This window comes from Candoia aspera, chromosome 1, assembly GCF_035149785.1.
Source record: "Candoia aspera isolate rCanAsp1 chromosome 1, rCanAsp1.hap2, whole genome shotgun sequence".
NCBI lineage: Eukaryota > Metazoa > Chordata > Lepidosauria > Squamata > Boidae > Candoia > Candoia aspera.
In genome coordinates this window covers 250,972,957-251,000,497 of record NC_086153.1, presented here as the reverse complement: position 1 = coordinate 251,000,497, position 27,541 = coordinate 250,972,957, and the positions used below count along the sequence as shown (strand labels likewise).

The window sequence follows — 27,541 nt, the reverse complement described above, 5'->3', positions numbered from 1 at the left end:
CCTTTAGTCATGGCATGTTACTAATGAATGACAGAGAAAAACAGAAGCTCTACATGAAGTGGTTTCCAAGGAACGTGGAGGCATCTGCTCCTACACTTTGGAAATCACTGATATGGTTGAGAAGAGCATAGAAGATCCACATATGCTAAGTAGCACACATAAGCTGGGAAATGTGAAAAAGGGAGAAGACCAGCTAAATTACTCCGCACTACTTTCCTTCCAAGTTGATGATCAATAACAGAAGATTATACCAAAAGGATTCTTTAAAATGGTGATGAGAAACTGGGAAAGAGAGCCCAATCTACCTTCTTCCTCTTCCTCCATCCTCTCTGTCAGAAGTCCACATTTGCTTTTGTTCAAAATTGTCAAGGCACAGAAGGACCCCACTTGTTCTGCTTGGTGCTCTTACTTTTGACACACAAACTTCAAATGTCCACATTTCCCAATGAGATAACATGGTGTGCCTTGGTTGGCTGAGGCGGGAAGAGTGTTCGTTATTGGAAAAGCTCCAGGAACAAACCCCTTACAACTGAATTTCCAGTGCAAACGTATCTGGGTTTGAACACCATGAATATATTTCATTCAATCACAGTTCTTTCAATCTTGCATGTTCCAGATAAAATAACATCAGTTTCTAAGGAGAAATTTGCCCACCATAGTGTTCACTGTTTTCCATATGAAATCCTAAGCTGTTTTAATGTTGTAGCCATTGTTTAAGAGAAGGTTAAATTGTTGCACTGGGCAACACAGAAAGTATAAAGAGATTGACAATGTACTTCCATGAATACTTTCAAATGTATAGTCTAAAGTAACCCACATAGCCTCAAGATAGCTGCCTCTTACTAAACATTCTTGTATTTGAGGAATGCAGAAAAGCCATGAAAAATGGCTCTTGTCAAATAATACTAGGAGAAAAAAATACACAATCCGTTTAGGAATTCAGAGGAACCAAGACAAATCATTGGTATCTAGTGATGCTAACACAGTAAAAGCATTTGTTTTGCTTACTAACATACAATTAAAAAATGGCATTATGTTTTCTAAAAAAAGAACTATCACAATCAAAGCCCAACAAGAAGAGAAGAAAGCCATAAATATTACAAGTTTTTTTTATTATAGATATAAACAAGATTATCTATTGTATTTGTTTCAGCACATTCTACAGAGGAAAATAGAAATATAAGAATCACTCTTTATCACTGTTACCCTGATTAACCAATTCCATTGTTACCACCAAGAAAACCCATGTCAAAATGTAATGTAAGTGCTGTTCCAACTATTTTTTTTTGGTGGTATTTTAATGGTTATTCCAACAATAATACAATTTCAAAGCTATTTTAGAGATCCTTCCTGGATTACAGCCAGAATAATTTTCTGCATATGATGTATATAAAGCAAGAACATTTTTGGTTTTATTGTGCTTCCTACATACTTATCACTGTCACAGGAGCCCTAAGAAAGCCCATCATGGCTTGCAACATTTGGTAGTATACAACAATATTTCATCACTCATTTTTAACCTAACCACAATCAAATGGAATTTATGCAAACACTGCTGCAAAAAGTAAATTCATTAGGATCTGGAAATGTAATTATAGGAGGAGATTTCAATCAAATTCTGAATAATGAATTGGATTGATCTTCTAAAATGGAATGGGGGAATATGACATTAAAAAAAAATTATAGACCATGCTACTTTTATTGATATATACTGATATAAACCATTCAAGGCAATAGAACTAATATGTTAACAGATTATCCTAAGAATTATTTTGAAAAATGTATCTGACAGACTCTAGCTTTCTCCTGATTCAATTAAATGTGAGCAAAATAATAAGAGAGGGTGGGATACATATTGTAAAATATTTCTAAAAAGACTTCTTGCTCTATGCATTTTGACCATTACAGAAAGAAACTTCAGCTAACAGTTTTGTTATGAAAACAAATCCACATTAGACTTGCAAAGCATCCAAGTATTTTCAGGGTGGGAGAATTCATTATGACAAATCAATTCCCAAGTTCATTGAGCATCTGAATGGACAGCAATGGCCAATATTGTATTGAACTGACTTTTTCTTTGTGTGGCTTTTCCATGAAGTCTCTTCTTCTCAATAGGGTTCCTTAATGTGCCTCTCGATGCAGGCACAACATATACCTTCACTTCTTATTTATGCTGTGAGGTTTCAGCCAGCTTCTGACTCAGAAAACAAAACTCTTTCTAAGTCAAAAGGGGAAACAAACTTACCAGGCAGAAACCGGGAAAGCAAAACCCAGAAGTGACTCAGCAGTGCAGGAGAAGTTACAGACACTGATTGGCCAGTCTTCAGAGGAGGATTTGAATCCTCCAATCCGCGTGCACGAAAGGTGTGCAGAAAAGTGTGTGAAGGAGAAGGCAGCCCGATTGGCTGCAGAAGGGAATAAGCATGCAAGGGATCGGCATAAAAGGCAGACGCACGAAGAGCAAGCTGCCAGAGACAACCGATCCTTCAAGCTTGCAGCCCCAGTGGAAGAGTCCTTACCTGCATCGGAAGGGAATCCGTGCCTGTGTTTCCCATCATAGAGGACCTGTATCCTGCACATGCTGCCACAGAGGATCTTCTCCCTGCCGAATTCAGCACCCTCAGCCTCGTGTCCAGCTTCAGATCTCGCTGCTGCCATTCTGCATGTTCCAGGAGCGTTCCCAAGCTTGATCCTAGCTCTCAGTCGTGCCCAGAAACTCCAGTCCAGTTTCATCATGCTTCCAGCTTCCAGCCTTGCCCAGGATGTCCAGCCAAGTTTCATCGTGCTTCAAGCTTCCAGCCTTGCCCAGGATATCCAGTCCAGTCTAGCTGTGCTTCAATTGCCCAGCATTGTTCAGGAACTTCAGACCTGTCGTGTTGTGCTCCAGGTTCTCAACCTTGTCCAGGATCTGCAGTCCAGTCTAGTTGTGTTTCAAACTCCCAGCCTAGTCAAGAGCCTCCAGTCCAGCCTAGTCAGGTTCCAAGCTCTCAGTCTAGTCCAGAGTCTCCAGTCCAGCCCAGTCATGCGCCAAGCTCCCAGCCTAGCCTGGGATCTCCAGTCAGTCCAGTCCAGTCCAGTTTCTAGTTCTCAGCCTTGTTTCGAGTCTCCAGCCCAGTGTGGTCTTGCTCCCAGTACCCAGTCTAGCCTGGAATATCCAGTTCTGTCCAGCCTTGCCTCCAGAGCCAAGCCTTGCCCAGTGGTTCCAGTTTGGTCTCGCCTAGCCTCCACGTGTTGTTCCAGTTCAGGTGATATTTCAGATCACGGACACTTGTCTCCAGTTCCAGTCTTGCCACACGCCCTAGATTCATCCAGTTCCACAGTTCTGATCAGCGAATCCTGCCCTGCGGTTCTGCCACATGGTGATCCTGCAACCTTGCCTAGTCTTCCGTTGTTGCCTGGATGGTCTTGATCGGAATCAGCCCACCTCATTAATCACAAGGACTTATATTTGTAAATAGTTGTCTCAATAAAGAGTTGTTTTGATATTAACCCTATCCGGCCGCCTCATAGTCTGAACAGGACATATGCCATGCCATCTCTGCTAAGTCCCTCTTCAATTAAACGGGGAAGAAAAACTTACTATAACTCTCTCCTTAAGTTAGTCTTATTTCTGTTGATGAATTTCTACTTTGCCTCTCAAGCCAACCAGCTATTTCCTTTTCTCAGATTCTTTTTATTTCCAGTGTGGCTGTATCAGCAACTAGTAAATATATTCCCAATGAAACAGTCATAGCAATGGCAACATAACTGCTGTGCTAAAATCAATTAATTCCATGTTTTTTAAATTGAAGAGAATAATGGATTTTGACTGGAAGGCGATGAACAGGAAATGGCCAATCACCTATACAGGTTGATCTGGTAGCAATTTCCACCAGCAAATACCAGAACAATGTAAATACAAGACCTGAATCTTAGTGTTTAAAACATGTATATAATCACTGGTCCAGAGGACAGCGTTAATAGGCTCACTTAACACTGATATCTTAGCTTCTAAGAGACAAATAATCTTTACTTCTAAAGTTAAAATTATTCGGTCTTCCGAAGAGCAGCACTGAAAAATGAACCATTATTGTTTATGTTAATAGTTCATACTGTTGTGCTGCTGGCTTTTATTCATATGCTTATTGTTGTAAACATTCCTCTTAGGCAAGGTTACAGTGCTATATCTCTGATCTCCATTATTCTAAAAACACTGTCTTGATATCTCCTTGCATATATACTCATTGCCTCAGAGAAAACAGTTATATATATATATATATAAAGCTCCAAATAACTTTGCAGGCTATTGTAGTGCACAATCTTTTGAATAAAATTAATCAGCATGGCTGGCTGGGGAATTCTGGGAGTTGAAGTCCACACATCTTAACATTGCCAAGGTTGAGAAACACTGTTCTAACATAAACAATGACCTTTATTGTACCCATATACTGACTCCCTTTTCATCATGGAAAAAGACAACCTGGTTTTTGCTATCTGTCCCTTCTCTTCCAGAGTCATCAGGCAGCTTCAGCTTGCCTGCTCTGCCTACTATGCACTTCAGCATTATCTGTGTAAGAAGAATATTATTTGTCCCCACTCACCTTCTGTTGGTCATTTGATGAACACCCTTTTCAGGCATTGAGCCTTGGAGTAGCTTAATGGGGACCATAATCCAAAACATGGGCAAGGTCATGATATAAACCCAAAATGATTTAACTTCCATATTGTTAATATAATGACTCCAAGGCATTTAATAATTTTTACCTTCTGTTACTTTCAAAATTTCAATTCATTGGTAACTTCTGGGGAAGTATTTAGAAGCTCTATCTAAGGTTTTGGAGGACCATGTCCTATCCTGGGGAATCATAAAGGTTTAAGCAATGAGAGAAAAGAAGAATGTTGGTAGAAGAGATCAACAGAAATAAAGGTATGAGTGAGGAGAACCAGAGAAAAGAAGATATGGGTTGTCAAGGCAGAACATCATCATAGCATGATGCAGGTTTTTTTGGTTTGTTTGTTTGTTTTTTTAAGTATAGGGAATACCAATTGACAATGGATGGAATGAACAAAAAATAAAAGAATGGATGCTTTTTGGTGGGAGTCAAGTAGATAAATCTCTTGACAAGAATGATCTGAATAAAAATCAGCAAGATGACTCAGGAGAAAAGATTTGTTCAATCTGATATACTGAATGTGAGAGGATGATGAGAAACCTAAGTGAATTATCAGCAGGAGATGAATAGAGGTTGAGAGATCAACAGTGTGATCATCCCAGCAGAGGTGGTACTGATGAGGCTAGCCAAGTGATAACCATAGAGAACAACAGGAGACTAACAGCAGGTAGAAAATGATATAAAGAGGAAAGAAGGGGGTGGTTGGGAGGGTTCATAGGTCCTTCTATGCTCAAACCAAACCAAACCAATCATATTAGCAAGATATGTAAACCCAGCCACTGTAATTTGTAAAGTATGATTTATGCTCTAGGTTATATGTGAACCCAGCCATTGTCACTTATTCAATAAACCAAAGTTAAAAGAAAGTACAGTTTAGAATAACATGTGAACACAGCCATTTACTTACCAGCAGAGAGATTATGAAAATGGGTACAAAGCACAGACATTTGATTTCCTAATGAGACCATTTGTGAAGAGTAGTTTAGGTGGCGTGAAAAGAGAGCTAGACAGGTTTTAGGAGGTCAAGATCTAAGACAGAGAATTAAAGCAACTGAACTAAACAGAAATCTGAAAGTAAACTGAAAAAGATTTGCCAGGATGTAGCAAGTGAAAAAGTTGAGTTTGGACAGAATCTGAGAGATGTCTCTAAATGGTACAAAAAGTCCCATTTCTTATGTTTGATTCCAAATTGTTCAGTTTTTCTATCTTTCCTATATGCTTTTCTGCAGTTTCTAAAAACTGTTAACAGATAATGTTGAAATAATTTATTTAAAATTAAGATGAAAGATGGGGCGTAGCATAATGCATAAATATTCTGCATGTTAACATAGCTAATAACTGACACTGAAATCAATGTATACTTGGAAAAGTTTAACATATATTCTTAATCTTACTTTTTAGCGGAATATTGCTAAATATTCCTGCAGGGTTTTTTTTGGGGGGGGGGTGTTCACTGAGCTAAATTAAGCCAGCAAAAACTATAACAATAGGAAACTAGGTACAGAACTAGAATAAACCTTATGCTGACAGGAATTTATTTTACTAAGCTTATTTTATTTTATTTTACTTAATTGGACATTAAGGGTTGGTACAAAAATGTTCAAAAGCTGAAAAATCAAGCTCTTAACAAATATCTACAATGCTAAAAATTAAAAGACCAGATATATAATACTAAAAAAACCCTTAATATGAATACAAAACTGTTGAAGAAAAACAGGCATAACAATGGCTGTAGAGTGCATTTATAAAGGAATACTTTAGACACTTACAGAGTCGGGATCTCTTTGTTGCTCAAGAAAAGCAGAAAATTCTACCAGTCTGAGTTTGGTTGTTCCAATAGATCGACCTTGCCAAGCTGGAACAGAGGGTGCTGGAGCTGACGTGGGTTCAAATCCTAAAAAATAAAGAACCATCCTTATGAAGTCAACAATTTATTGGTTGTTCTTGACAGTAAATAGTTATAAGCTCAGTTGCTTTTCAGCTTGCTTTTAACAGTGCTAATAAATAGAGGTGGTATACTTGTAGAATCTGTTCTGATTTCAAAGCAAAAATTTAAATGTGCACTATTTTAATTTCAGCTTTTAATTTTTCTTTGTGAACCCATGAAAAGATTAAAGATTTTGTTGCTCATGGTCTTTGTAATTCCTCCATTTGTTAAAGGTGATTTTTAAAATATTGCTATGTCACATAATCCCCTTTGGGAGCCAAAAAAAATATAAGAAATATTATAGTCAGTAGTATATCCTAGGCATCCATAGCCAGCTATACATGTACATATTAGGGCAAGACCAATACTTAAGGTTTCCTGGATTATCATCTGGGGGAGGCCATGGAGATGAGCAGGTGGGACCTGAGGTAGATGAGGGGGCAGATTCTGGCAGAATAACTAGCCTAAGAAATCCAAGGTAGCTATAAAGGGCTGAGCAGAGGTGATCAGCCCATCTTCCTGAGGGCAGAGGGCGCAATGCCCCTAGTCAAGCCACACCAGCATATGGGCTATATAAGAATAGCCTCCAGGCCTTCCCCCACCATTTGAAACAACTCTCCAACTCCAGACCTACGTTCCTGCCACTCTAGCTCCATGCCTTGCATTCACCCCTTTGGCTTAACATTTGGACTGGCTTGTGTAAATCTCTGGTGCCAAATTCCTGGACTATAATGGACAATTTTTTAAATTTCACCTCTACCTTTTTCCTGCTTACAGAACATAGCAAGTGATATTTCAAGGGAAATCCTAGCACTCTGGCTAATCGCTCCCAACTTCTCTCAGGAAATTTATGAAACAGCAATAGAGACTTGCAACTTGTATTTGCCTGGCCTTCTGTTCTGCATCAGCTGGCATGGGATACCATCCAACGCCTCCCTTTCTGTGCTGATGGAGGAGTTTGGAGAATCCTGGAATAGCTGTCCTGTGAATTTCATACCCATATCAAGGTTGTCCATCAAATACAGCTCAAGGCTTCACAACCACCACAATCCATATTATAGAATATATTATCAATCAGATTTTAGGTAAAACAGATTGGAAGTGACCCAGTTGTTGTTGGGCTGAGTCACTCCATTGTGAGAGATGGATCACTTCCTGCTAAGGTTTGAATTCGATGGTAGAGTCCAGGTACTGCAAATTTTGCAATAAACGCAACCAAGCATAAGTGAGATCTCACAGTTTTGTCCACTTACAGTGTTCGTGGTAGCACAGACACCTTACTTCTTAACCAGCACTGTCCTGAGACAGACTCAGCTAATTATTTTGTAGCCTTCAGTGATAGGTTTGTGAAGCACTTTGAGGATACAGTCACATCTCCAGTTTAGATACCACAATTACTACAGAACCAGAAGAGTTTATGTGCTAGACTCAGGGAGACTAATGTCTCTTTATGTGCTATCCTTTGAAAAAAGCAGTATATCACCTCTCCTGAAGAGGCACTTCTTGGATCTTCAGATTTTAGACAACTATTGTCCAGTTACAAATATTCCCTTCTTGGTCAAAGTAATAGAGATGGCTTTAGAACAAATACAGTGCTGAAAGATCCTGACTTATCTGCTGGGAGGCACAGGGAGGGTGCTACCATCCTGATTCTTCTGGATTTCTCAGCAGCCCCTGACACCACTGCTTATGGGATCTTTCTGGAGCAAAATATTATAGTGGGATTTATCCAGCAACTATTAGGAACCTGCCTTGGCCCACTCAGGGCTACATATGCATGCCTGAGATAATAATGCTTCATTCACCTAGGGAAAAACTGTCAGCAACACTAGGTGGACCTTAGCAGACTAGGTAATCAGCTCTACAGGAAGGCTAACATTACTCTTATTGAGACTGGCTATAACAACAGAATCTTGATCGTGCTTTATCACCTCCTCCTTCTTCTTGTAGTTCAGTGAATTAGGGAAGTGTCTGCCTGAGCTGTTTCTGCATGTTATCTTGTTCTGGACTTAGAAAACGCTTTAGCTCTTTTGGCTCGGTAGAGGTTCCTGCAAATCTCTATCAAGGTCATCTTGTTTATTCTTTACAAAAACTGAGCCATTATTGAACAACAGCTAAATTAACAGAGGTTGTTTGAAGCCCACTAAAATAAATCTATAATATATTCTCATTGGATAGCTCCTGATAGCTCCTATAACTCACTTTCTATAGATAAAGTAAAACTGGACAATACAAAATATCTCCTGTATAACCACATCGTGAAATGTAAACATTTGAGGTAAAAACTTCCTTATAGCACTGAAAGCATTAAATTCTAGACTGTTTCTTGCTAGAGTGGAATTATGGCAGACATGATAGAGGGTGAAATGGTCATTAATTGAAAGAATAACTCCCTGGTGGAGTAAGAGATCAGTGGGTCATTTGAAAGGCCCTAACATTCCTTCATTTCAAGGTTGAATCAACATTGGCAAACGGAGATACTCCATTTCTGAACTGAACTGAACTAGCTGAACTAGTGATCTCTGACTGTGGCAAGAAGCAGATTATGCAACACCTCCTATGTTGTCCTTACTAGGAGCAGATAGTTGCATACTTTATGACCTCGCTGAGGCCAGCTCATGTGCTGAAATATGCACAACAGTGGAAAGAAGTACAATTTGGTGAATAGACACAAAAGTAAGTGGGTTGGGAACTGGAAGCACTAGACACTGCCAGTGGGAAATTTCTGTTCAGCTCCATCATGTGAAGTCCTGGGGGTTTCTGTTTCTATTCTTAAATCTCTGCTGTTCAATATTATCTGGACAATTGGAATGCAGTGTCACTCTCTTTTCCACCTTAATCAGGAGAGATTATGGAGATACTTGATTAATTACTTAGAAACTGTGACGGATTGGGTGAGGGTCAAAAAAAATGAAGCTGAATCCTGATAAGGCCCAGATGCTGCTGATATGTGTTTCTCAAGCCTGGGAATTAGGAAAGTGCTGTTCTGGATTAAGGGTCATTTGTTCTAAAGGAGCAGTGCACAGCCTGATGGCTCACCTTGCACTGTCACTAGAAACACAAATAGTCTCAGAAGCAAGGAAGAACTATGGCCAAGCCTGGCTGGTATGCCAGCTGCAATTCTACCCAGACTAGCATAGCCTGGCTTCAGCGATCCATAATTTAATAACTCACAGTTGGATTACTGCAATGTGCTTAAGTGCAACTCTTGAAAACTTTCCAAAAGTCTCAGCAAATGCAGAAAGCAGCTGTCTGGCTGTTCTCTAAATGGGACACTGGTCCTTAAAGCATTACCCTGGCTGCAGGCACCACCAATTCAAACGACTACCTTTAGCCTATAAAACTCTAAATGGCTTAGGACCCAAGTATTTCAAAGATCAACTCTCACACTAATATGAAGCTCAGTGGGTGTGGCTTGCAGGATGGTGGCTAGGAGGGTCTACTCAATGGCAATTTTCTGCGGAACTACGGTTGGCTTTCATACTGCCTTCTTTTAAAGGTCAATCGAAGGCACATTTGTTCACTCAGGCATTTGCAAGATGACAACTGTCCCAAGACCAGGCTGCCTTCTCAGCTGTCTTTTAACTGAACTCTGTTTTCCATGCTTGTACTCCAGTCATTTTATTGTACTGTTTTATGGGAGTTTGTTTATTATTAATGGGTTCTTTTGAACTGATTCTGGAAGTTCCTTTAGAAGGAAGAGTGGAATTAAAAAAAATGCATGAAATAAAATACAATTTTTTTAAAAAGAAACAGCACTTGTTTACAGGGTCTGCATTTTGATTTTATTTCATTTCTTGTCAGCAAGGCCAGTTTGAATGATCCTAGCTGAGTCATTAATGCTTCCACCGCTCAGAATTCTGGAATACGCATCAAGCCACTGCTGTGCTCAGAGGCAGGAGCGGCTGTTACACAAGCCACATGCATATTCTACAACTACTGATGAAGGTGCAAATAATTATGTACACAAGTTCACATACATATAGACTCATTATTGTTAACTAAATAAAGAGGTTACCAAACTCCCCTGTGAATTTTGATACATGTTTAACAACTGCAACCAGCGCCAAGCTCTAAATATGGGCTGAGTTCCATTCACCCCCACCACAAACAAATGAATAAATGTTACCTGAAATGGGGGTTGTGACTGTAGGCTGTATAGGATAGGCCTGCTGAACGAATGGCTTTACGCTGAAATAAACCATTGGACAATGACATCACACACAATTGCTTACAATATTTATTAATAATAAGTATATTTTGTCTCTTTATACTTATTATTTAGTCCAGTGCAATAATATTTATTATAGATGTTCTTATACATTTCTTCTCAAGTTTATACACTCATGGTCTGAATTGTTTTTTTTTAAAGAAAAACCTTAAGAGATGCATTTACGGCAAATTGACTAAAACACTGCCCAAGTTCTGACAAGGAGCATTTGGTATAAGGTTTAGCTCAGCTGCCAGCAAGCCACAGAGCATTTGGATCCTTACTGGGAATCATGATTATCATCTGCATCACAGATCTGCCATTGTTCCTGCCTTTTATGGGTAACATATGGACACAGTTTTAAATTTGGGAGATTTAAGGTGGAAGGATTCCTTACTTCTTGCACGGTGAACAAGGGCCATGCAAAACTTCACAGGGGTGCTTTGCTCTGACAGCCACGTGGGCAAAGCAGTTCATTCTTCCTGCCTTGCTACTTTTACTTAACAGCCACGCTATCTCACTTTGGCAGTTCCAGTAGCCTAAAGAGGCTTCTCCACACACACTGGGCATGTATAGAAGTCTCTTTCAGGTACAGTAAGTAGCAGATGAGGCTTAGAGCAATGCACAATGCCTCACAATGCACAATGTCTCACCTTCTTGCCTTGAGGAGGAGGAATTGCATTACCTCTGAGCTGCAAAGTGACTTGTCAAGGCATCTGCAAACTACCTCCCACAGGCCTACTAAAGAGGTTTTTTTCCCCCCTCAGCTGCTCGTTGCTCTAATAAGGGTGCCAAGCTCACTACCCTGATTCATTGGTCTAATCAACACATGCACAAAGTCAAAATGCTCAAAGTGTGAACCAAAAACACTCATGCCTTTTTAGTAATTGATTAGGTAACTTCCTGGACATACAGTAAATTCTTCTTGGCACTGCAGTATGCATCTAAGTTGGGAGTGGATTTCTGGATTATAAATTTCTTCTTAAATACCTTTCAACCTTTTTATTTATTTTCTTTTAAAAAGTACCTATTTTTCAGCCAAGGCACTCACAGTAGCATATTAAGTAATATAAAATCATGATATATGCACAATGAACAGCCAAACTGAGATATGTCCACCATCACCCTTTTGCAGCCCTCAGGCCCCACTAGAAGAGATGGAGCCACAATTCTGTCCTTTCTTGCTACATTTTTAAAGTTAGGATGAGTTTAAGAAATGAAATGGTACCTAAGACTTGTAGAGGCCTAAGGAACTCACTTTACTCTTAAACTCTGCAACCCACCCATCCCTTATTTATTTATTAAATTTATATAGCCGCTGTTCACCCATTTTTTATTTCTTCTGGGGGGAGATGGGCAGTGGCAAAATTTGGTGAATAAACAGGTAATAAATTTTTTGAGTGTGACCCTTGACATCCTGCACAAAGGATGTCAAGGGACATGCCATAAGTCTTTGCATATGTATCTCCTTTGACCTAAATATTAAAGGAAGAGATCTTCAGTTAACATGTGGAAGCTGACAGGACCAAGCTGGACACCACATTAAATATATGTATGCATTTAACACAGGGCTGGACATTAGGTGGGTCCTATCACCTTATGAACTACACCCATTCCTGAAGCTATCCTACTACTACTTAGGGTAATGTGTGTGTTTTGGCTGTGTTCCTGGACTCAGCTATATAGAAGGAGGGAGCTCAATCCATTTACCAAAGCCTGAACTTACCATCCAATAATATTTTGTGATTAAAATGGCTTGAATCTCAAAACTGTGATTATAATTAATCACAATATATGTAGTCCTCGCTTAATTATTGTAACTGGGACAGGAATTTCTGTCGCTAAGTGATGTGGTCATAAAGCATGACATCACTGTTGCTTAGCGATGGCAATCCCGGCAGTCTCTGTTGCAGTCGTTAAGCAAGGATCATGGGTCTTTAAGCGAGGACCTCCTTGCAACTTCCTGCCAGCTTCCAAAAAGCAAAGTGAATGGGGAAGCTGGCAAGAAGTTGCAAGTTCCAGTCACAACAAGCCTTTCCTTGGGCAGCTGGTAAGCAGGGTGGGTGGGTGAGTGCTACGGACTGCAGGTGGGGAGTGGGTGGGTGCTGCAGTGTGAGTGGTTGGGTGGTGGTTGGGTGTTGCAGCACGGTGTGAGTGCAGGTGCGGAGGAATGCTGTTGACGCAGAGCGAGTGTAGCTGGTTGTGCGGGTGGGTGCTGCAGCGCAAGTGTGGCTAGGTGTGCAGGTGTGGGTGACCGGGGGTGAGGTTCTGCAACACAGAACAAGTGCAGGTGGCCAGGCAGTTGAGTGCTGTGCTGTGGATGCGGCTGGGGGTGCAAATGGGTGTGGCAGCACAGGTGTGGCCAGGGAGGGGGTGGATGCTACAGTCGAGTTCAAGTATGGCCAGTTGGGCAGTTGCCTACCTGCTAGAGGCCTGCACTGCCCTGCTGTCTGGGGACTCCTCAGAAGAAAAAGTGGCAGGAGTGGGAGCGACCTACTGGAGCAATTTGCAACCTCCTGCCGGCTTCCTGATTGACTTTACTTGTGGGAAGCTGGCAGGGAAGGTTGCAGATGGCAATCATGTGGGACGCTGCAGCTGTTGTAAGTGTAATCTGGTTGCCAAGCGCCCAGATCATGATCATGTGAATGTGGGGATAATACGACGGCCGCAACTTCCAGGACCAGTCATAAATCCTCCTTGTTCAGTGCTGTTGTAACCTGGAACGGTCATTGAATGAGTGGTCATAACCCAAGGACTACCTGTAGGGTAGAAATGTTTGGGGAATTTCCTAAATTTCAGGAATTACTGTTTTTACAGAAAAGTTTGATTGTGCAAATACCATATACCAGCTGGCTTATTACCTTCTTCATTTATAGAGAAAGGCGCTGAATTCTATTGGAGAGGTAAGCACCATTTTAAATATACAAGTAGTCTTTGTGTAGCAACTTCAGTTGGGATCAGCAACTCAGTCATTAAGCGAAGCAATCACTAAGTGAAACTGCAACTGTGCTTATGATTACTTCAGCTTTCCTTTGCTTTACAGACCTGCAAGGGTCATAAATGTGAGGGTTGGTTGCAAAGTTACTGTTTCATCACCATTGTAAGGGCGAAGAATGGCTAAATGTGGCAGTCACTACACAAGGACTACCTGTAAGTGCAATCAGGCAAACATTCCAGTAATTAATAGATAGATAGACAGACAGACAGACAGACACATACTACCACATGTGCAAACAAACATACAAAAACAGAGATGTACAGTATGTTTCTTGATTTCCAACTTACTCCTGAGAAGATCCGGGCTGTCCTGTTTGTAGCATCCCAGGCCAAAACTAGATTGGGGTAAAAGGAAACAGAGAAATGAAACACACAGATTTAAGATACAAAATTTGCTTTCTTTAAAGCACATTATTTAACCACAAAGATCTATAATGGGAGAGGGGAAGACCGTTTTATAGATAAATTAACTAATTTACGCATACATTGCCAATCACTTTTGGGAAAAATATTTTTGTTTTAGCCAATTAACTTACTCCAGGTGCTCCAGGGAACGTCGGACGGGGAATTCCTGGCAAACCCAACTTATTGTGAATCGCTGTCGCAGATACTATTTGAGCGGAGGACATGGCTGCCATGTGCTGGAGTGCTTTGTCCTTTGCAGTCTGATCCTTTAACATGACAATTACAGGCACTCATTAATACTCTGGACCCAACAAAGCACGCTGAGCAAGCATAGTTAGAAAGCGTATGTGCTAAAATTAAACGGCACAGTAAATGTGAAAAATATAAAGCATATCATGCAGAAAAATGTAGCTTGGAGGATAAAATACATTCCAATTGCATCAGGGCAAAGTTCTTTGCTCAATATTATTATGCTTAATTCTGAAAAAAGATTCTCTACTGCAAAACAGTAGGAAGTGAACTGAATCAGAATTGAAAACTGGGCTGATGTCCTATTTTCCCCTTGCACGCAACGAAGTAGGAAAGCGCCTGTGTGTTTTTGCTGAGCCCAAAATGGAACTCTGAAGCAGCAACAAAGTCTGATTTCTAGTTCAGAATAAAGACTTAGTTTACTGTAGCAAAAACATCTATACCTGTAGACTGTAAAATAAATTCAAATCCTTGCACATTAAGACTTCACCTGATTTCATTATTCTCAGGGCAGCCTGAAAGCTACTTTAAAGGCTACTGTGCGTTCTATGATTTTTAGAGCAAGGAGGAGAAAAAGGCAGCACTGCAATGTGTGACTCAAGAGTTTGCAAGGGTTAGAGCAAGCCTCATTGGAAGTGGCTGAAAATGTAGCAGAGGATCCAATGACTCCAGCCAAAGTTAACTGCATTCAGACCCTGCCTATTTCTGTAGGAAATCTTTACATATGCACTGAATTCTTATTCTCAGGGCTTAACCACACTTCACATAGGCTGGACTCTGCCTTAAAAGGTTGATCTGTACAAAAGGAATCATAGAATAACTTGACCAGAGACTGGGAAATGTTCTATTCCAAACATTCAGTTCAGATTAGCAGTGAAGGATGTCTAGAAATAGACAGAAATGGCTAGATTCCCTCAGGACACCATTACAATTGTGGGCAACTGAAGCAAGAATCAGGATCTGAGAAGTTAGCACATTGCAGTAAACCATAATGTAGTTGGTTTAGTTTTGGATAAGAAAGCTGAGTGAATAAAGCATGGCTTATTTTAGGACAATGAATTATAGTCCGAAATAAGAATTTGTTATTGGCTTACTGGCTGCAACTCTATATTGGCACAATGTGCGAATAGGGATGCATGATTTGTGGGGTTCTGTCTTACTCTTGGCTTGTCCTCTGCCTAATCCTCTAATCAATCCAGAGGGCACAAGAAAAGAACAGCTAAAAAAGAGGGGACACAAGCTGGGAATTAGCTAAATAAGCCATAATTATTTTGCTCATGTAGAAAACTGATCCTGGTGCGTTTCTGGCTTGTTCAATAAATAATACATGAACACAGCCACCTGTTGTCTCTTAGCTCCTAAAGTAAAAAAGGTGTAGGACCTGCCCTGTCAATCATGCAAAGGCAATCAGCTATGTTCCCATAAACTAGGTTTGGGTTGGCCAGTCTTGAGGCATAGAGCTCAACTAGCCTAAGCTCCAGCTTTGGACCAATGGACCAACAGGCTTGGATTCTGGTTTAACAGTCCCTAACAAATTATGTCAGTAGCTGTTACACGGTAAGAGTTGCTAGTTTAACATTTATTTTCCTTCCTATGTCATAGGCTCAGAATAACTGTTTTAAAAGGGAAACTCAAAGCTAAACAAAGGCATGCAAGTTCTACGTAGAACTCGAATAATGCCAGTGCGGCTGATCCCTATACTGTATTATATACAAGCGCACTGGGAATGCACATGTCTGAAGAATGGCAAATCAAGCTACAGGACTATGCAACAATGTAAAAAACTAACCTTGTGTTCGAAAAACAAGTCTGATACAGAATTTAATTCAACTTGGAAACCATTTATAAATTACAATTCTACATATGGACTAATACTGTATCTGAAGTTTGAGTTTCTCTTAAGGCTTTAATACCTATATTTTTGTTTGATTTGTCAAATAAGGGCAGAATTCTAGGATTAGACAGAATTTTTTAATTAATTCATTATTCTGACTCATATTAAAGTGGTTATTGTTAATTATTGAATAACAACTTGATTTTAGAAATGTTCTAAAGTGTTAAACACAAATTTTAATATGGAGGACTAATCTTAGTTCTATTTTTAATTTAATCTTACACTGCTTATAATTTCTTTTCTTTGCTTTTCTTCTTAACTGTGTTTTTAAATCTGTACTAAAATAAACACATACATTTTGAAATAAGAAAGAAAAGAAAATGTGCATGCTTGGATGTACTGCTGCAGAGAGCCTCCAGACAAAAGATTGGGGGTTCACATAATGTGGAGAAAGCCAGCTGCCACAGAGATGCATTTGATTGATAGCATCCATGCATTTGTGTCATTCACACACAGATTCCACCTGTGTTGGTCCCCCATTGAACGGTGGTATCTTTGAAGTTACAAGCTGTGCATGAATGGACTGAAATGGGGCAATGTTCCAAACAAATGCTAATGGAGCACTGATTTATTTACAAATAGAAGTTATGTCATATTCATTCACATTTTTCTCAGGGATCATTTTCTGGCTGCAACTGTATAAGCAACAGCAAATTTGATTTTAATGGAATTGAGGTAATTTACATTTTACTTCAAAAGTTTAACACTGTGTGATAAATCATGGTTTTAGGAACTGCTCAGCTTTGGATATAAGACTGAATAAGGAAGAAACAGAAGCACTAAGAGGCAAACCTATGATTACAAGCAAAGTTGCAAGCATGCTGGCTAGGAATGCATGCCATCCAATATGGAATACAGATTCACACAAGTATTCCCTTGAAAGCTCATACAAAGTAATGAGAGGTGAGCAGCTTCTTAATCTGAACAGCTCCTTTAGAAGCAGCATAGGCTAACAGTATAGTTAAAGCTAGCTAAAAAAAAAGAATATATGTATATATATATACATATATATATATGCGCGCACACACACACATATATATATACATACATACATATACATGTATCTCTGCCAAGCATAGCTGAAGTACATATTTGTTTTACTGAAAATACTTACCATGCTTGTTACCTGGGTGTAACAACAAAAAGTTTGTTAAAATGCTTCTGTATAAGTGCAATTTCTTAGCAAAATAGGCTACAGCAAATTAAAAAATGGAAGGTATTACAATAATTCAGTATCCACAGGAATGTTACAATTTTCACCAAGGAACTGATTCATCAAAAGAGAAAAAGGATTTAACATAGTCATGTTGACCACACTAATAAAATTAAACACCTTGTTTTGGCAACAGCGAGGTCTTCATTAGGCTTAGACACTGGTGGTGGAAGCTCCTGTATCAAAAATGAGATGCTGCCTATTTTAAGCCAGCTTACTCGGGTGGGGTGGGGGAAATCTGATGGCAGGGGAGCAGCTGTTTCCAGTAATGTTCTTCCGTTCATCCCGCGCAGAATACGAGACAGAAATCTGATCAGGCGTTAATGTTCCAGAAATGGCCCTAACATTTGTGGACGCGTCTGTAAGCTGCTCTTGCAGACAGAGGGGAGCTGCTGAGAACAGCATGGCCGCAGAAGAACCAGAAAATGCACCAGCAGGGAAGCAACATGGTGAGAAAGTACCTATTCAGAAGGCTGACCCAACTCTCTGACCAATTTTGGTGCCTAAGCTTTTGGATCTCTCATTATAATTTTAAATGCTTAGGAGTCTTTTTCAGAGTGAAAAATAAATAGTATTAGTTTCTAAACCACAACATCTTATTTTCTATACTCCTACTGTAGACTCATTACAACCAGAGCCTATCTACCCAGAATGTTGAGTGCCAGGGTCGAGCCATGGACATTCATCTCAGCACCTAAGTCTCCAGAAAAAAATAATGGGGCTTTTAATTATTATTATGCCTTTATATCTATCTATCTATCTATCTATCTATCTATCTCAAGGCAGCATACATACCTAATGCTCCTCCCCCCTATTTTCCCCACCACTACAACCCTGTGAGGTGGGTTGGGCTAAGAGACAATGATTGGTCCAAAGTCACCCAGCTGGCTTTCATGCCTTAAGGCAAGGCTAGAACTCAGTCTCCTGGTTTCTAGGCCAGCACCTTAAACACTACACCAAACTGGCCCTCTAGTATTTTCTAATAATCATACCATGTCTAGCCAGTCAAGGGGATTCATAACAACTATTAATTGGAGAAGCAAGGTCATACACACAGATTCCTTTTCATGTCTGGAGAGTGTAATGGTTGGGTTCTTACAAAACACTAAGCTTGTGTTTTTAACCTTGGCTTACTAAATAAATCACAGTTGTCTGGGGTACTGACCAAACTGTAATCCTATTATTTGCACATAATTCTAAGCTGTAGTAGGTGGGCTCCTATATCATGTTAAGCCAGAAGTAAATGTACCATGTTATGGCTTAATATTATATGTGCACAAAGCAGCCTGCTTCACAACATTTCATTCCTAGACTTATTACGCTGGATTCAGATTCTGGAAACCTGGCATTGCTATATCTTTATGGGTATGTGGGAGCTAAGTAGTAGAATTTGTAACTTTAAGAAAAGATATGTCCTACCAAGTAACATTTGTTGCTATGCCTCTGGTAGTTGGCTTGCCTGCTTGCTTTCTGGCATAAAGAATCTTTAGCAGAGAATGCCCTTGTTTGTTCTAGAACCACTGATGACCACCATCCTCTCTCCTTTTGGATGATTCCTACCTTATCTGGGGATATATGCAGGAGTAAGCAGCCCTCCCTGTTTTGTAAGTAATGAAAAGATTTGACCTTCTCTCTTAACCTGCAGTTACTTCTGGGTTAAGTCCTAAGAAGTGATTAAATCACTCATTAAAATGTTATATGACATTTGAGCAACTAGTGAAGAAGGCTACAGCCAATTAAAAATGGATGGGGAATTTAGGCAAGGAGATTAGCAGTAATTACCTAAACTGGAATTTGGCCAAGATACATGACTTAACACCTGTATTCTCCACCTCTGAGTGCACTGGGATCTTTAATGAACACAAGTAATCAAGACCTTGACTTCCTAAGAAAATGTGCATCTATTTTCACTGTCAGTTATGCTGCAGTGAATATGAAACAGCTTAATTAGAATAAGATGAAATTATGAAGTTGCTAGTGCAAATTTGAATAGAAATTTGACTTATGAATTATTAATTTAAACTATTAAATCACTAAATTATTAGTTTGACATCTTCCTTAAAACCTGGGAGCAAAGTAGCATTTCCTTGGACAACTCATGAAAATACATTTTTTTCTTTTTTAAAGTGTTTTTATTTTGTTTTTTAGTCCATAAATGTTTAAGCTCTACTAAAACAGTTGCTTTGGCCAAAGTGATCCCCATGCTTCCTACAACAGCACAGAGGGACAAATATTCCACACCCTGTTGCCCAAAGAAAATGTACCCCCAGTGAAATCAGAGGCAATATCACACAATACTTTCCCATACTACTCTGGTCTCTGTCAATCCCATCCTACTTTTCAGAGAAAAAAAGAATTAAGTTGAATCAAATGTATGAAGCCTGACCTTACTAATCCATGAATCAAAAAAAAAAAAAACCCACCTGCTGATGGGTTATGATTTCATTCAAATACACCTGCCTTGGGAAGATTTTTGAAAGGATTTAGAGGAGATAGGAAAGATGCCTAGCCTGAGGGAAGTGTCTACAGCTCCATCATGGCATTGTCTGCCCACTCAAACTGTTGCAACTTATCTACAGTTCTTTACTTGTGTTCGGATTCACACGTAATGTGAATACTAGAAAAAAAAGGGATCAAAACAGCTGCCCTAGCTCACATTGTGTATGTAGTGGACTGATATTGAGATACGGGTTTTTCTATGTACTTATATTAGCACATGTATAGATTCTCCTATGAAATTGGGGACCACTGATACCTGATACCTGCGGGATTTTTTTTTTTTTTTTGCCTTTTATCATAAATTACACTATTCACCAATATTGTATGAATTTTAAGTTTTGTGCATAACTGGTGATGAAAGTGAGTAACCATAATCTTTCATTATACATTGTAATACAAGAAAACAGAGGATAATAAGTGAGCTGTTTAGAAGGTAGAATTAGAAATATATTTGATTAGCAAAGGGGTTTAATGCTTATAAAGGTGTTTAGGGGCAGGAGTCAAAAAAGAAACCTACAAGTGAGGTCTGAAGGCAATGATATATTATACAGTAAGCATCTTATTGTTGGGAACCTGATTCTTCTGTAACACATTAGTGCCAACTGTCATTTTTAATAGCCCCCAACAGTCCTACCCTCTATTACTAGTGGCCTTTAATGCCATATGTATTTGTGCAGCATATAGGATGCTGGTGATCACCCCTTGCTGAATTCTTTTTGCATTACATAAAATACAATGGTTGCAGTTGTTAAATTAGGCTGATTATTGTATTTTCATTTCTAGTGGTTTTCAAGCTGTAAACTACTGAAGAACACTAAGCTATATATCAGCCTTAAAAGTCTAGTCACTGCAAACACCATAATCCCCAGCCCAGTAATGGGACATGTTACGTGGGATGATAAGAGTTGTAGTTCAACGTAACAGGAGAGAACTAATTTGGAGGAGGCTGCTTTATGCAGTGTATTAGTGTATAATATAATCAAATCAATTTTTAATGAATCAGATTCCTAGGTTTCCATTGCTTTTGAAAAAAATACCAGAAAAACAAAATATGACCAGTAGAACTTATTCCATTTTTTAAAACCATGGCAATATTTACTGAAGTTTATATAACAAGAAATTCAAGGTTTTTACTGTAAAACTATTATTCTCCCTCAAAGAATTCAATCAGTCCAATCTGCCTTTAAAAAATAATTTTGTATTCCAGGAAGATAAAAAGGATATTTAATTTAAGATTTCAAAGCATATACTGGTGTGTAAACATACACACACCAAATTTATTTATTTACTTATTAATCAAATTTATCACAGCCCATCTCCCAAAAGGGACTCTGGGCAGTTTACAATAAAACATAAATATGAAAAATATAAAACTGTAAAATACTATAATACATAATAAATAAATAAATAAATAAATAAATTCTTAGTATATATGTTCATTAAAGCCACACAGAAATTTAACTACACATGGTGTTTTTTTAAATGAACAAAAGTTGAACAAAAAAATAGAACCTGCAATTTCTTTTTAAAATAGATTTTATACTGAAGCAGAAAATATGAACATAGTTTCCTAATAAGTAATTTCACAAATCTTATCCCTGCTCATACACTGAATTGATTTGAATAACCTTTGAAATTATTTGCTACAGCTCAAAAAAGAAGAAGAAGAAGATAAACAAGCCATGGAAGTATACAATTGTTCTGAACAAAAGACAGTTGAATAATTGTAGCCATGATCTCCAATTTGCTTATTATCAGAGAAGACAGTGGAAGACACAAAAGCTGGCTATTTCAGCCAGCAATAGCCAATGCTGAAAAAAAGAAAGCACATTCAAAGCTGTCCCAACTTGCTGCCTAATGAGGAGCAATTAATCCATCTTATTGTATTTCAAAATGCAGAGGACTCCATTCACATCAGAGAATTTTTCAAGGCTTTTATTATTATTATTATTATTTTTAATAAAGAGAAGCTACATAGAGCTATCTTTAGCATCCTGTCAACAGTATTTTCTTTTTACATGCAGGCAGCGTGGAATGCCCACTAATGGATTTCAAACCGTTGCATACATATGAACTGTAGGCATTTTTTAATTTTTGGCTTCTTTTAATGAATTGCTAATGGATACTGAAAACCAAGCAAAAACATTAGTGAAATGTTACTGTACACCAGTGCAAAAGGAGGAGCTGCAGCATTTCCTAGGTGGGTGAAAAGAAGCAATCCAACATTTCTGAATCCATCATTGAAGATATTACCAACTGAGTTCAAAAAGCTTTACCTCCTAATGGGAACATTTGCACACACAGGTAAAAATCCTGGGTCTGGGTAATTGTTTCCACAATAAGGACAGAAATGCAAAGAATAGTGATGTGCTCCTAACACTCAGCAACATGTACTCAGGGCCTCTGACTGTACTCCTTCTAGTACATATTCACTGTGTATCTTTCAGAAGACTAATCAGTCACATATAAGAAGAGTTGCTATATAAACTGCAGACGAAAGGCTTCGTTCAGATCACCTACTAAAAGTGTGAAAGTCAGAGATGGGTCTATATATTTAATCCCACTATGAACCCCCAAGTACTAGCTCTCTATCTACATTGACAATTGTACTCTTATTAAAGACTCATAATTCAGAAAAGAGATTTTGCTTTCTAATGACTGAATGTAGTTATTGATACTGCGATATAGAAATGTTATGGCTGTCCCCTCTTCTCTTTTAATGCAAGCTTTTTTTTATTCTTATTAATGGTTTTAAATTTTTCAATGTGTTTTAAATTTTGCTGTTTTTGTTGTTATTTGTTCAACAGCAAATAACAACTTTAAAAAAAAGAAATACGTTGCCTTCAGGCACCAGGTATGCCTATCCTGCTGGCACGGTGGCTACTCTTCCTTGGCCACCGCTTGCTCATGCTGTCTCTCAACCTGATGGAGCTATGAGCACTGAACAAATCTTTCTCCAGGTAACCTTAAAGCATATCTTGAACAACAACGCCTCACTTTGCAGCATCTTGAACATGGAATTATCTGCAAGGGTAAAAGACATTTCCACCACAATGAAGCAGATGGGTACACTGCTTTGAGTTGCTTCACTAGTGCACTTTGTGTGGAATTGCAACAAGGTGCCACGGTTTCTCTGTACTTTTGAGGAGATGCATCAAATCATCTCACTAAAGGTTTCCCCAGCCATCTGAGCAGGCAACAGCTGCTCAGCAATGCAGCATTCAGGTGTGCTAGGCTGAATTATATTTAGCAATGCTAAAATATAAATTATTTATATTCCATGGAAGTTGTTCGTGGAACACTAGTATTCTGCAGAACATTAAGAAACATTTCAATAGAAGTTATCTATGGAAAATATTCCAAATTGCTGTAGTTGATTGGTTATTATTTACAGCCTTCAGATTAGATCTGATAGCTTTTTCAGAAACTATCCTTCAGTAAATCATGCTGAATAGACAAAAAGAACTGTAAGTAGGAAAACTCAATAGAATGTGCTATGGAGTTGAGCAGAGTTTGAATTTATCTTAAAATCTGCATGGTACATATAAAAAGATTATCTTCTACTGCCCATTTTTGTCCCCTGTCCAAATACCCCTTCAAGTTTAGAAGGTTAAGGTGCAAAGAGAGTCTTTCATATGAAGTTATAATTCCAAAGAAACCCCGTTCCTCTGCTCTTTTTAATTTACTGGATATAGTCCCAAAAGAATGATATAAGGGGACACTAATCCTTAGAGGACTCAGGTTGTGCCGAAATAGTATCTTTTCATATTCTTTCTGAAGCACACAGATGGAGAATAGACTGCCTGCTATCTCACAATTCCAACTATATTATAACTTCATTGCCATTTCTTCTACCAACCTAACTTTCTAGCCTCTCCAGACATACTATATCCTGATTTAATAGAATCTTAATCTCACACTTATTTTGATGCAAGATCTAGGTGACAAAATTCCATAAGCAGATTTTACTCTACAGAATTCAGGTAACCCTATATTCAAATCAGTACAAGACATTCCCAGTTCTGTAGCATCTATGGGCATAATATACAAACCCATATCCAGCCCCAACCCCCCATGGATCCAGGTTTGGAGGCTGGGCCCCTCCTGATTTAGTCCTCCACCTCTTCCTTAATCAGAGGATCCATTTTTCTTTCATTTATTTAATTAAAAAGATGAATTTTGGCTGGATGGATACACTACCCTTGTCCCTCAAAACTTATTTTACTGTGGCAGCCTGTCTCTTTGCACTGATGTATGTCCTAAAATTGTGACAATGGCAGAAATTCTAAAAATGCAGCAGCAGATTCTTTAAGAAGGTTCTTTAGAATCAGTACTTTCAGGACAAAGGATTCCTAAGCTTTCAACAGTAGATAGGCAACAAGTAAGTTCCCACTGGGAAAGAGGGCTTGTAAGTATGATTGGTATTTGCTCTGCAAAAAGCTGCATCACCACCACCACCACCACCACCACCATCAAAAGGAAGTGCAGAAATAAGAAATAAGCACATTTTCTAAAAAAGGGAAACTTTACTAATTTAAGTGTGGGTGAAAAAAACATCTTTTGGTTTCACCATAAAACAACCATGACAATGTAATTCCAAGAATTTAAGAACAGGAAATTTGATAGGTATAATGCAAAAAAATATATATTACTGAATTGATTCTCATCAAAGGAGGCTGCAGGTGCCCAGTTTTAATTTAGGTGTGTGCTTGAAGTCAGTACACTGCTTTAATTTTCCAAGCATGAGCTAAAAAGCCTTCTTTTAGTAATTAGATTGGATAGTTTTAGTCTGAAACGCTACAGCCTTCTGTATCTCTGCCCCCTGGGTTAACAAGCAATATGTTTAAGTTGTCTTAGTTCTTCACCCAGCCCAACTAGTCAGCCAGTGCAGCTCAAAAGCCAGCCACCAACAGCCATACAAGCCTGCCAGCATGCTGCCCGCAGCAGAGTCAAACCAAAAGCTCCTGACCAATAGGACAGTTATGAAGTCAGTCTGTGGTTGACATTTTCCTGTTCCACAACTGTGGCAAGCACCACTCACAGTATTTACTATTTCAGATAATGCAGCCTTGCCCAACCTGGTGCCTTCCAGATTTGTTGGACTACAATTCTCATAATTCCTGTCCCAGCCAGGATTATATAAGTTGTAGCCCAACATACTTGGAGGACAGCAGTTCTTGGGAAGAACAGCACAGAGCATTCACTTGCTGAAATGTGTAGCTTTCAGTTGAATTATTAAGGTATTTTGACTAATTTTTTTTTAAAAAAGAATAATTTCAAAAAGGATAGAAATAAAAGCAAAAAACTCCACTTTGCCTGTCATTTTTTCCATACCTTTTCCATTAAAAATATTCAGTAGCTCGCTAATGCAAAATTTGCATTTATAACAGGTACAAAATGAAGCATTGCCTACTGTTTTTGTTTGCTCTTAGAAATCAGAAAGAGAAAAAAGATCATCCCTCTTTCATTAATTTCAAGTGAAATGATGCACAGCTTCTCCAGGATATACTCTTTAAGACACTACCAAGCTAGGATCATGCAACCCAATCTTCGTTCTGTGTCCTCAAAAGCTAGCCTTCCTGTGCTCTGTGGACCTGCAAGAGGAGAATCCAAGACTTCCTCTGTGGAGCCCACATTTATCACATCTGAGCGAAGATTTCCACATCTTCATGGAGTGCAGATAAAGCACATGCCTAACTTTTCTGGAGAAGAAGCCAATGAGACTTTCATTTGGCCAATATAAAAATCCTAACACGAGTGTGGAGGCTTGAACGATTTGTCAAAGGTAGACACTCTGGAAATTGCAGATGAGGATAACATTGCTGGAGGCAGAGTGGGAATTTAGCTGCTCTCTGAAAATGTATCTTTAAAAAAAAGTACAGAAGAACTGGTATATTTAAATCTCAGTTTTTACAATATGTGCTTGAGCACATACAAATATCTCCTTTTATTTAACTACAGTGTTTTTCTTTTTTCTTTATTTTAACTCATATCACAAACCCTATCTACTAATGAGATTTTAAAAACAAAAAACAAGGACATATTTCCCTATGAAGTTGGCATGCAAACCGTGAACAGCATTCCAAGGTGTTAAAATAGTTTAATATAGATGCTACTGCAGAAATCAGAGGGAGGGAAGGAGATTAAACACAAAGAAATGTCAACAGCTACCACATGCAAGGAAACTAGGTTACAAGAATCACAGCCCCAGGCATTCCTCCAATCACCAGGGAACACAGGAAGTGAAACGCATAGCAACCACAAGCCCCAAAGCAGAAAAGCGCATACCTTCAGCTTGGAATGAAAATCACGAGATTTCCTTCTGGCAAGAACCTGAATGTGACTAGACACCTGCAGGGTAGGGGAAGGGAGGGAAACAAAGGAAAAGCCTGTAACCATGGAGATGAAAAGCCCCCTACAACTGGGCAAGCCAAACGTACCTTAATGGCAGCTTGAATTTCTCGAACTTTCTTCCTGGCTAAGACCTGTATGTGACTAGACACCTACATCGTTTGGAATTTTAAGGGGGAAAAAAAAGGGAGAAAAAAGGGGGGAGGGAGAGAAGAGAAATAAAAAAAAAGAACACAGAAATCAAATTTATGCCTGGAAAAAAAAAGAAAGAAAGAAAAAAACAAGAAAGTTTCTTTGGGGAAAGTATTTTGCATTGTCAGTAAGCTTTGCTATTAAGAGATCGTATTTCCCAGCCATGCACCATATTTCTTAGCACAGACATTTACCAATGCTGGTCATCACTGCAGTGACTTAAGTGAAGAAAAACTTTTAGACTATTTAATCTTGTGCTCTTTTCTTAAAATCTTTCTGACTACAGTTTGTGTAACTGTAATCTGATGATATACAGATTTTCAGATGTTTTTCAAAAAGTAAACAAATTAAAGTTCAATTATATGGTAATAGTAGATATACATAGACACACACACATACAAGCACAATAGTAAGCAAGTTTTATCTCCTCCCCCAAAATAAATAGGTCTAAATTCAACTCAGTAAATATTGCAAGCACTCAAATGGCCCAAGAACACTTCAATTAAACATTTTTATAAAAACAGACATACTTATATTCTTATTGTAGTTGTTACTATGATACATTTTGTTTCAACCTGAATACATTCCCAGCATGATAACCATTCTAGCCAACTTGTATCTAACCCAACTTCATGCCATTGTTTCACATCATACTGAAGAAAAAGTTTTATTTTGGGAGAAAATTCTATTCCAAAAAAAAAAAGGTCAGGCACTGTCATAATGGGGAATTAAAAATAATCACTATACTGCAAGGCTGGTTATACCATGAATATTAGCTTATACATATCTTACATTCCCCCCGCCCCCCAAGGATCTTAATGCAGATACATAAGGATTATCTGATATCCTTCGCTGCAGTCTTTGAAGGAAGGCTAAATCATAATGTTTATCTATGTTACTTTTAAATGAAGATCTGAACTAAGATTTTCCTGATTTGATCTACACTGTGCTC

The 27,541-nt window shown here is 38.7% G+C and overlaps 1 protein-coding gene across 5 annotated transcripts in view; it reads right to left on the bottom strand.

Annotated features, from left to right (window-relative positions):
• The window catches only part of TEAD1 (TEA domain transcription factor 1), a 217,956-nt gene that overhangs the window by 32,575 nt on the left and 157,840 nt on the right, over positions 1–27,541 (bottom strand). For 3 of the 5 annotated variants that reach the window (XM_063289483.1, XM_063289485.1, XM_063289484.1), the window contains 6 exons: positions 26,487–26,549; positions 26,335–26,397; positions 14,323–14,457; positions 14,075–14,121; positions 10,709–10,770; positions 6,422–6,546 (listed from right to left, as the gene is read on the bottom strand). In XM_063289483.1, the coding sequence (XP_063145553.1) occupies positions 6,422–6,546; positions 10,709–10,770; positions 14,075–14,121; positions 14,323–14,457; positions 26,335–26,397; positions 26,487–26,549 (495 nt within the window). The remainder of the gene's footprint in view (positions 1–6,421; positions 6,547–10,708; positions 10,771–14,074; positions 14,122–14,322; positions 14,458–26,334; positions 26,398–26,486; positions 26,550–27,541) is intronic. The other 2 variants (XM_063289486.1, XM_063289487.1) reach the window with 2 other exon arrangements.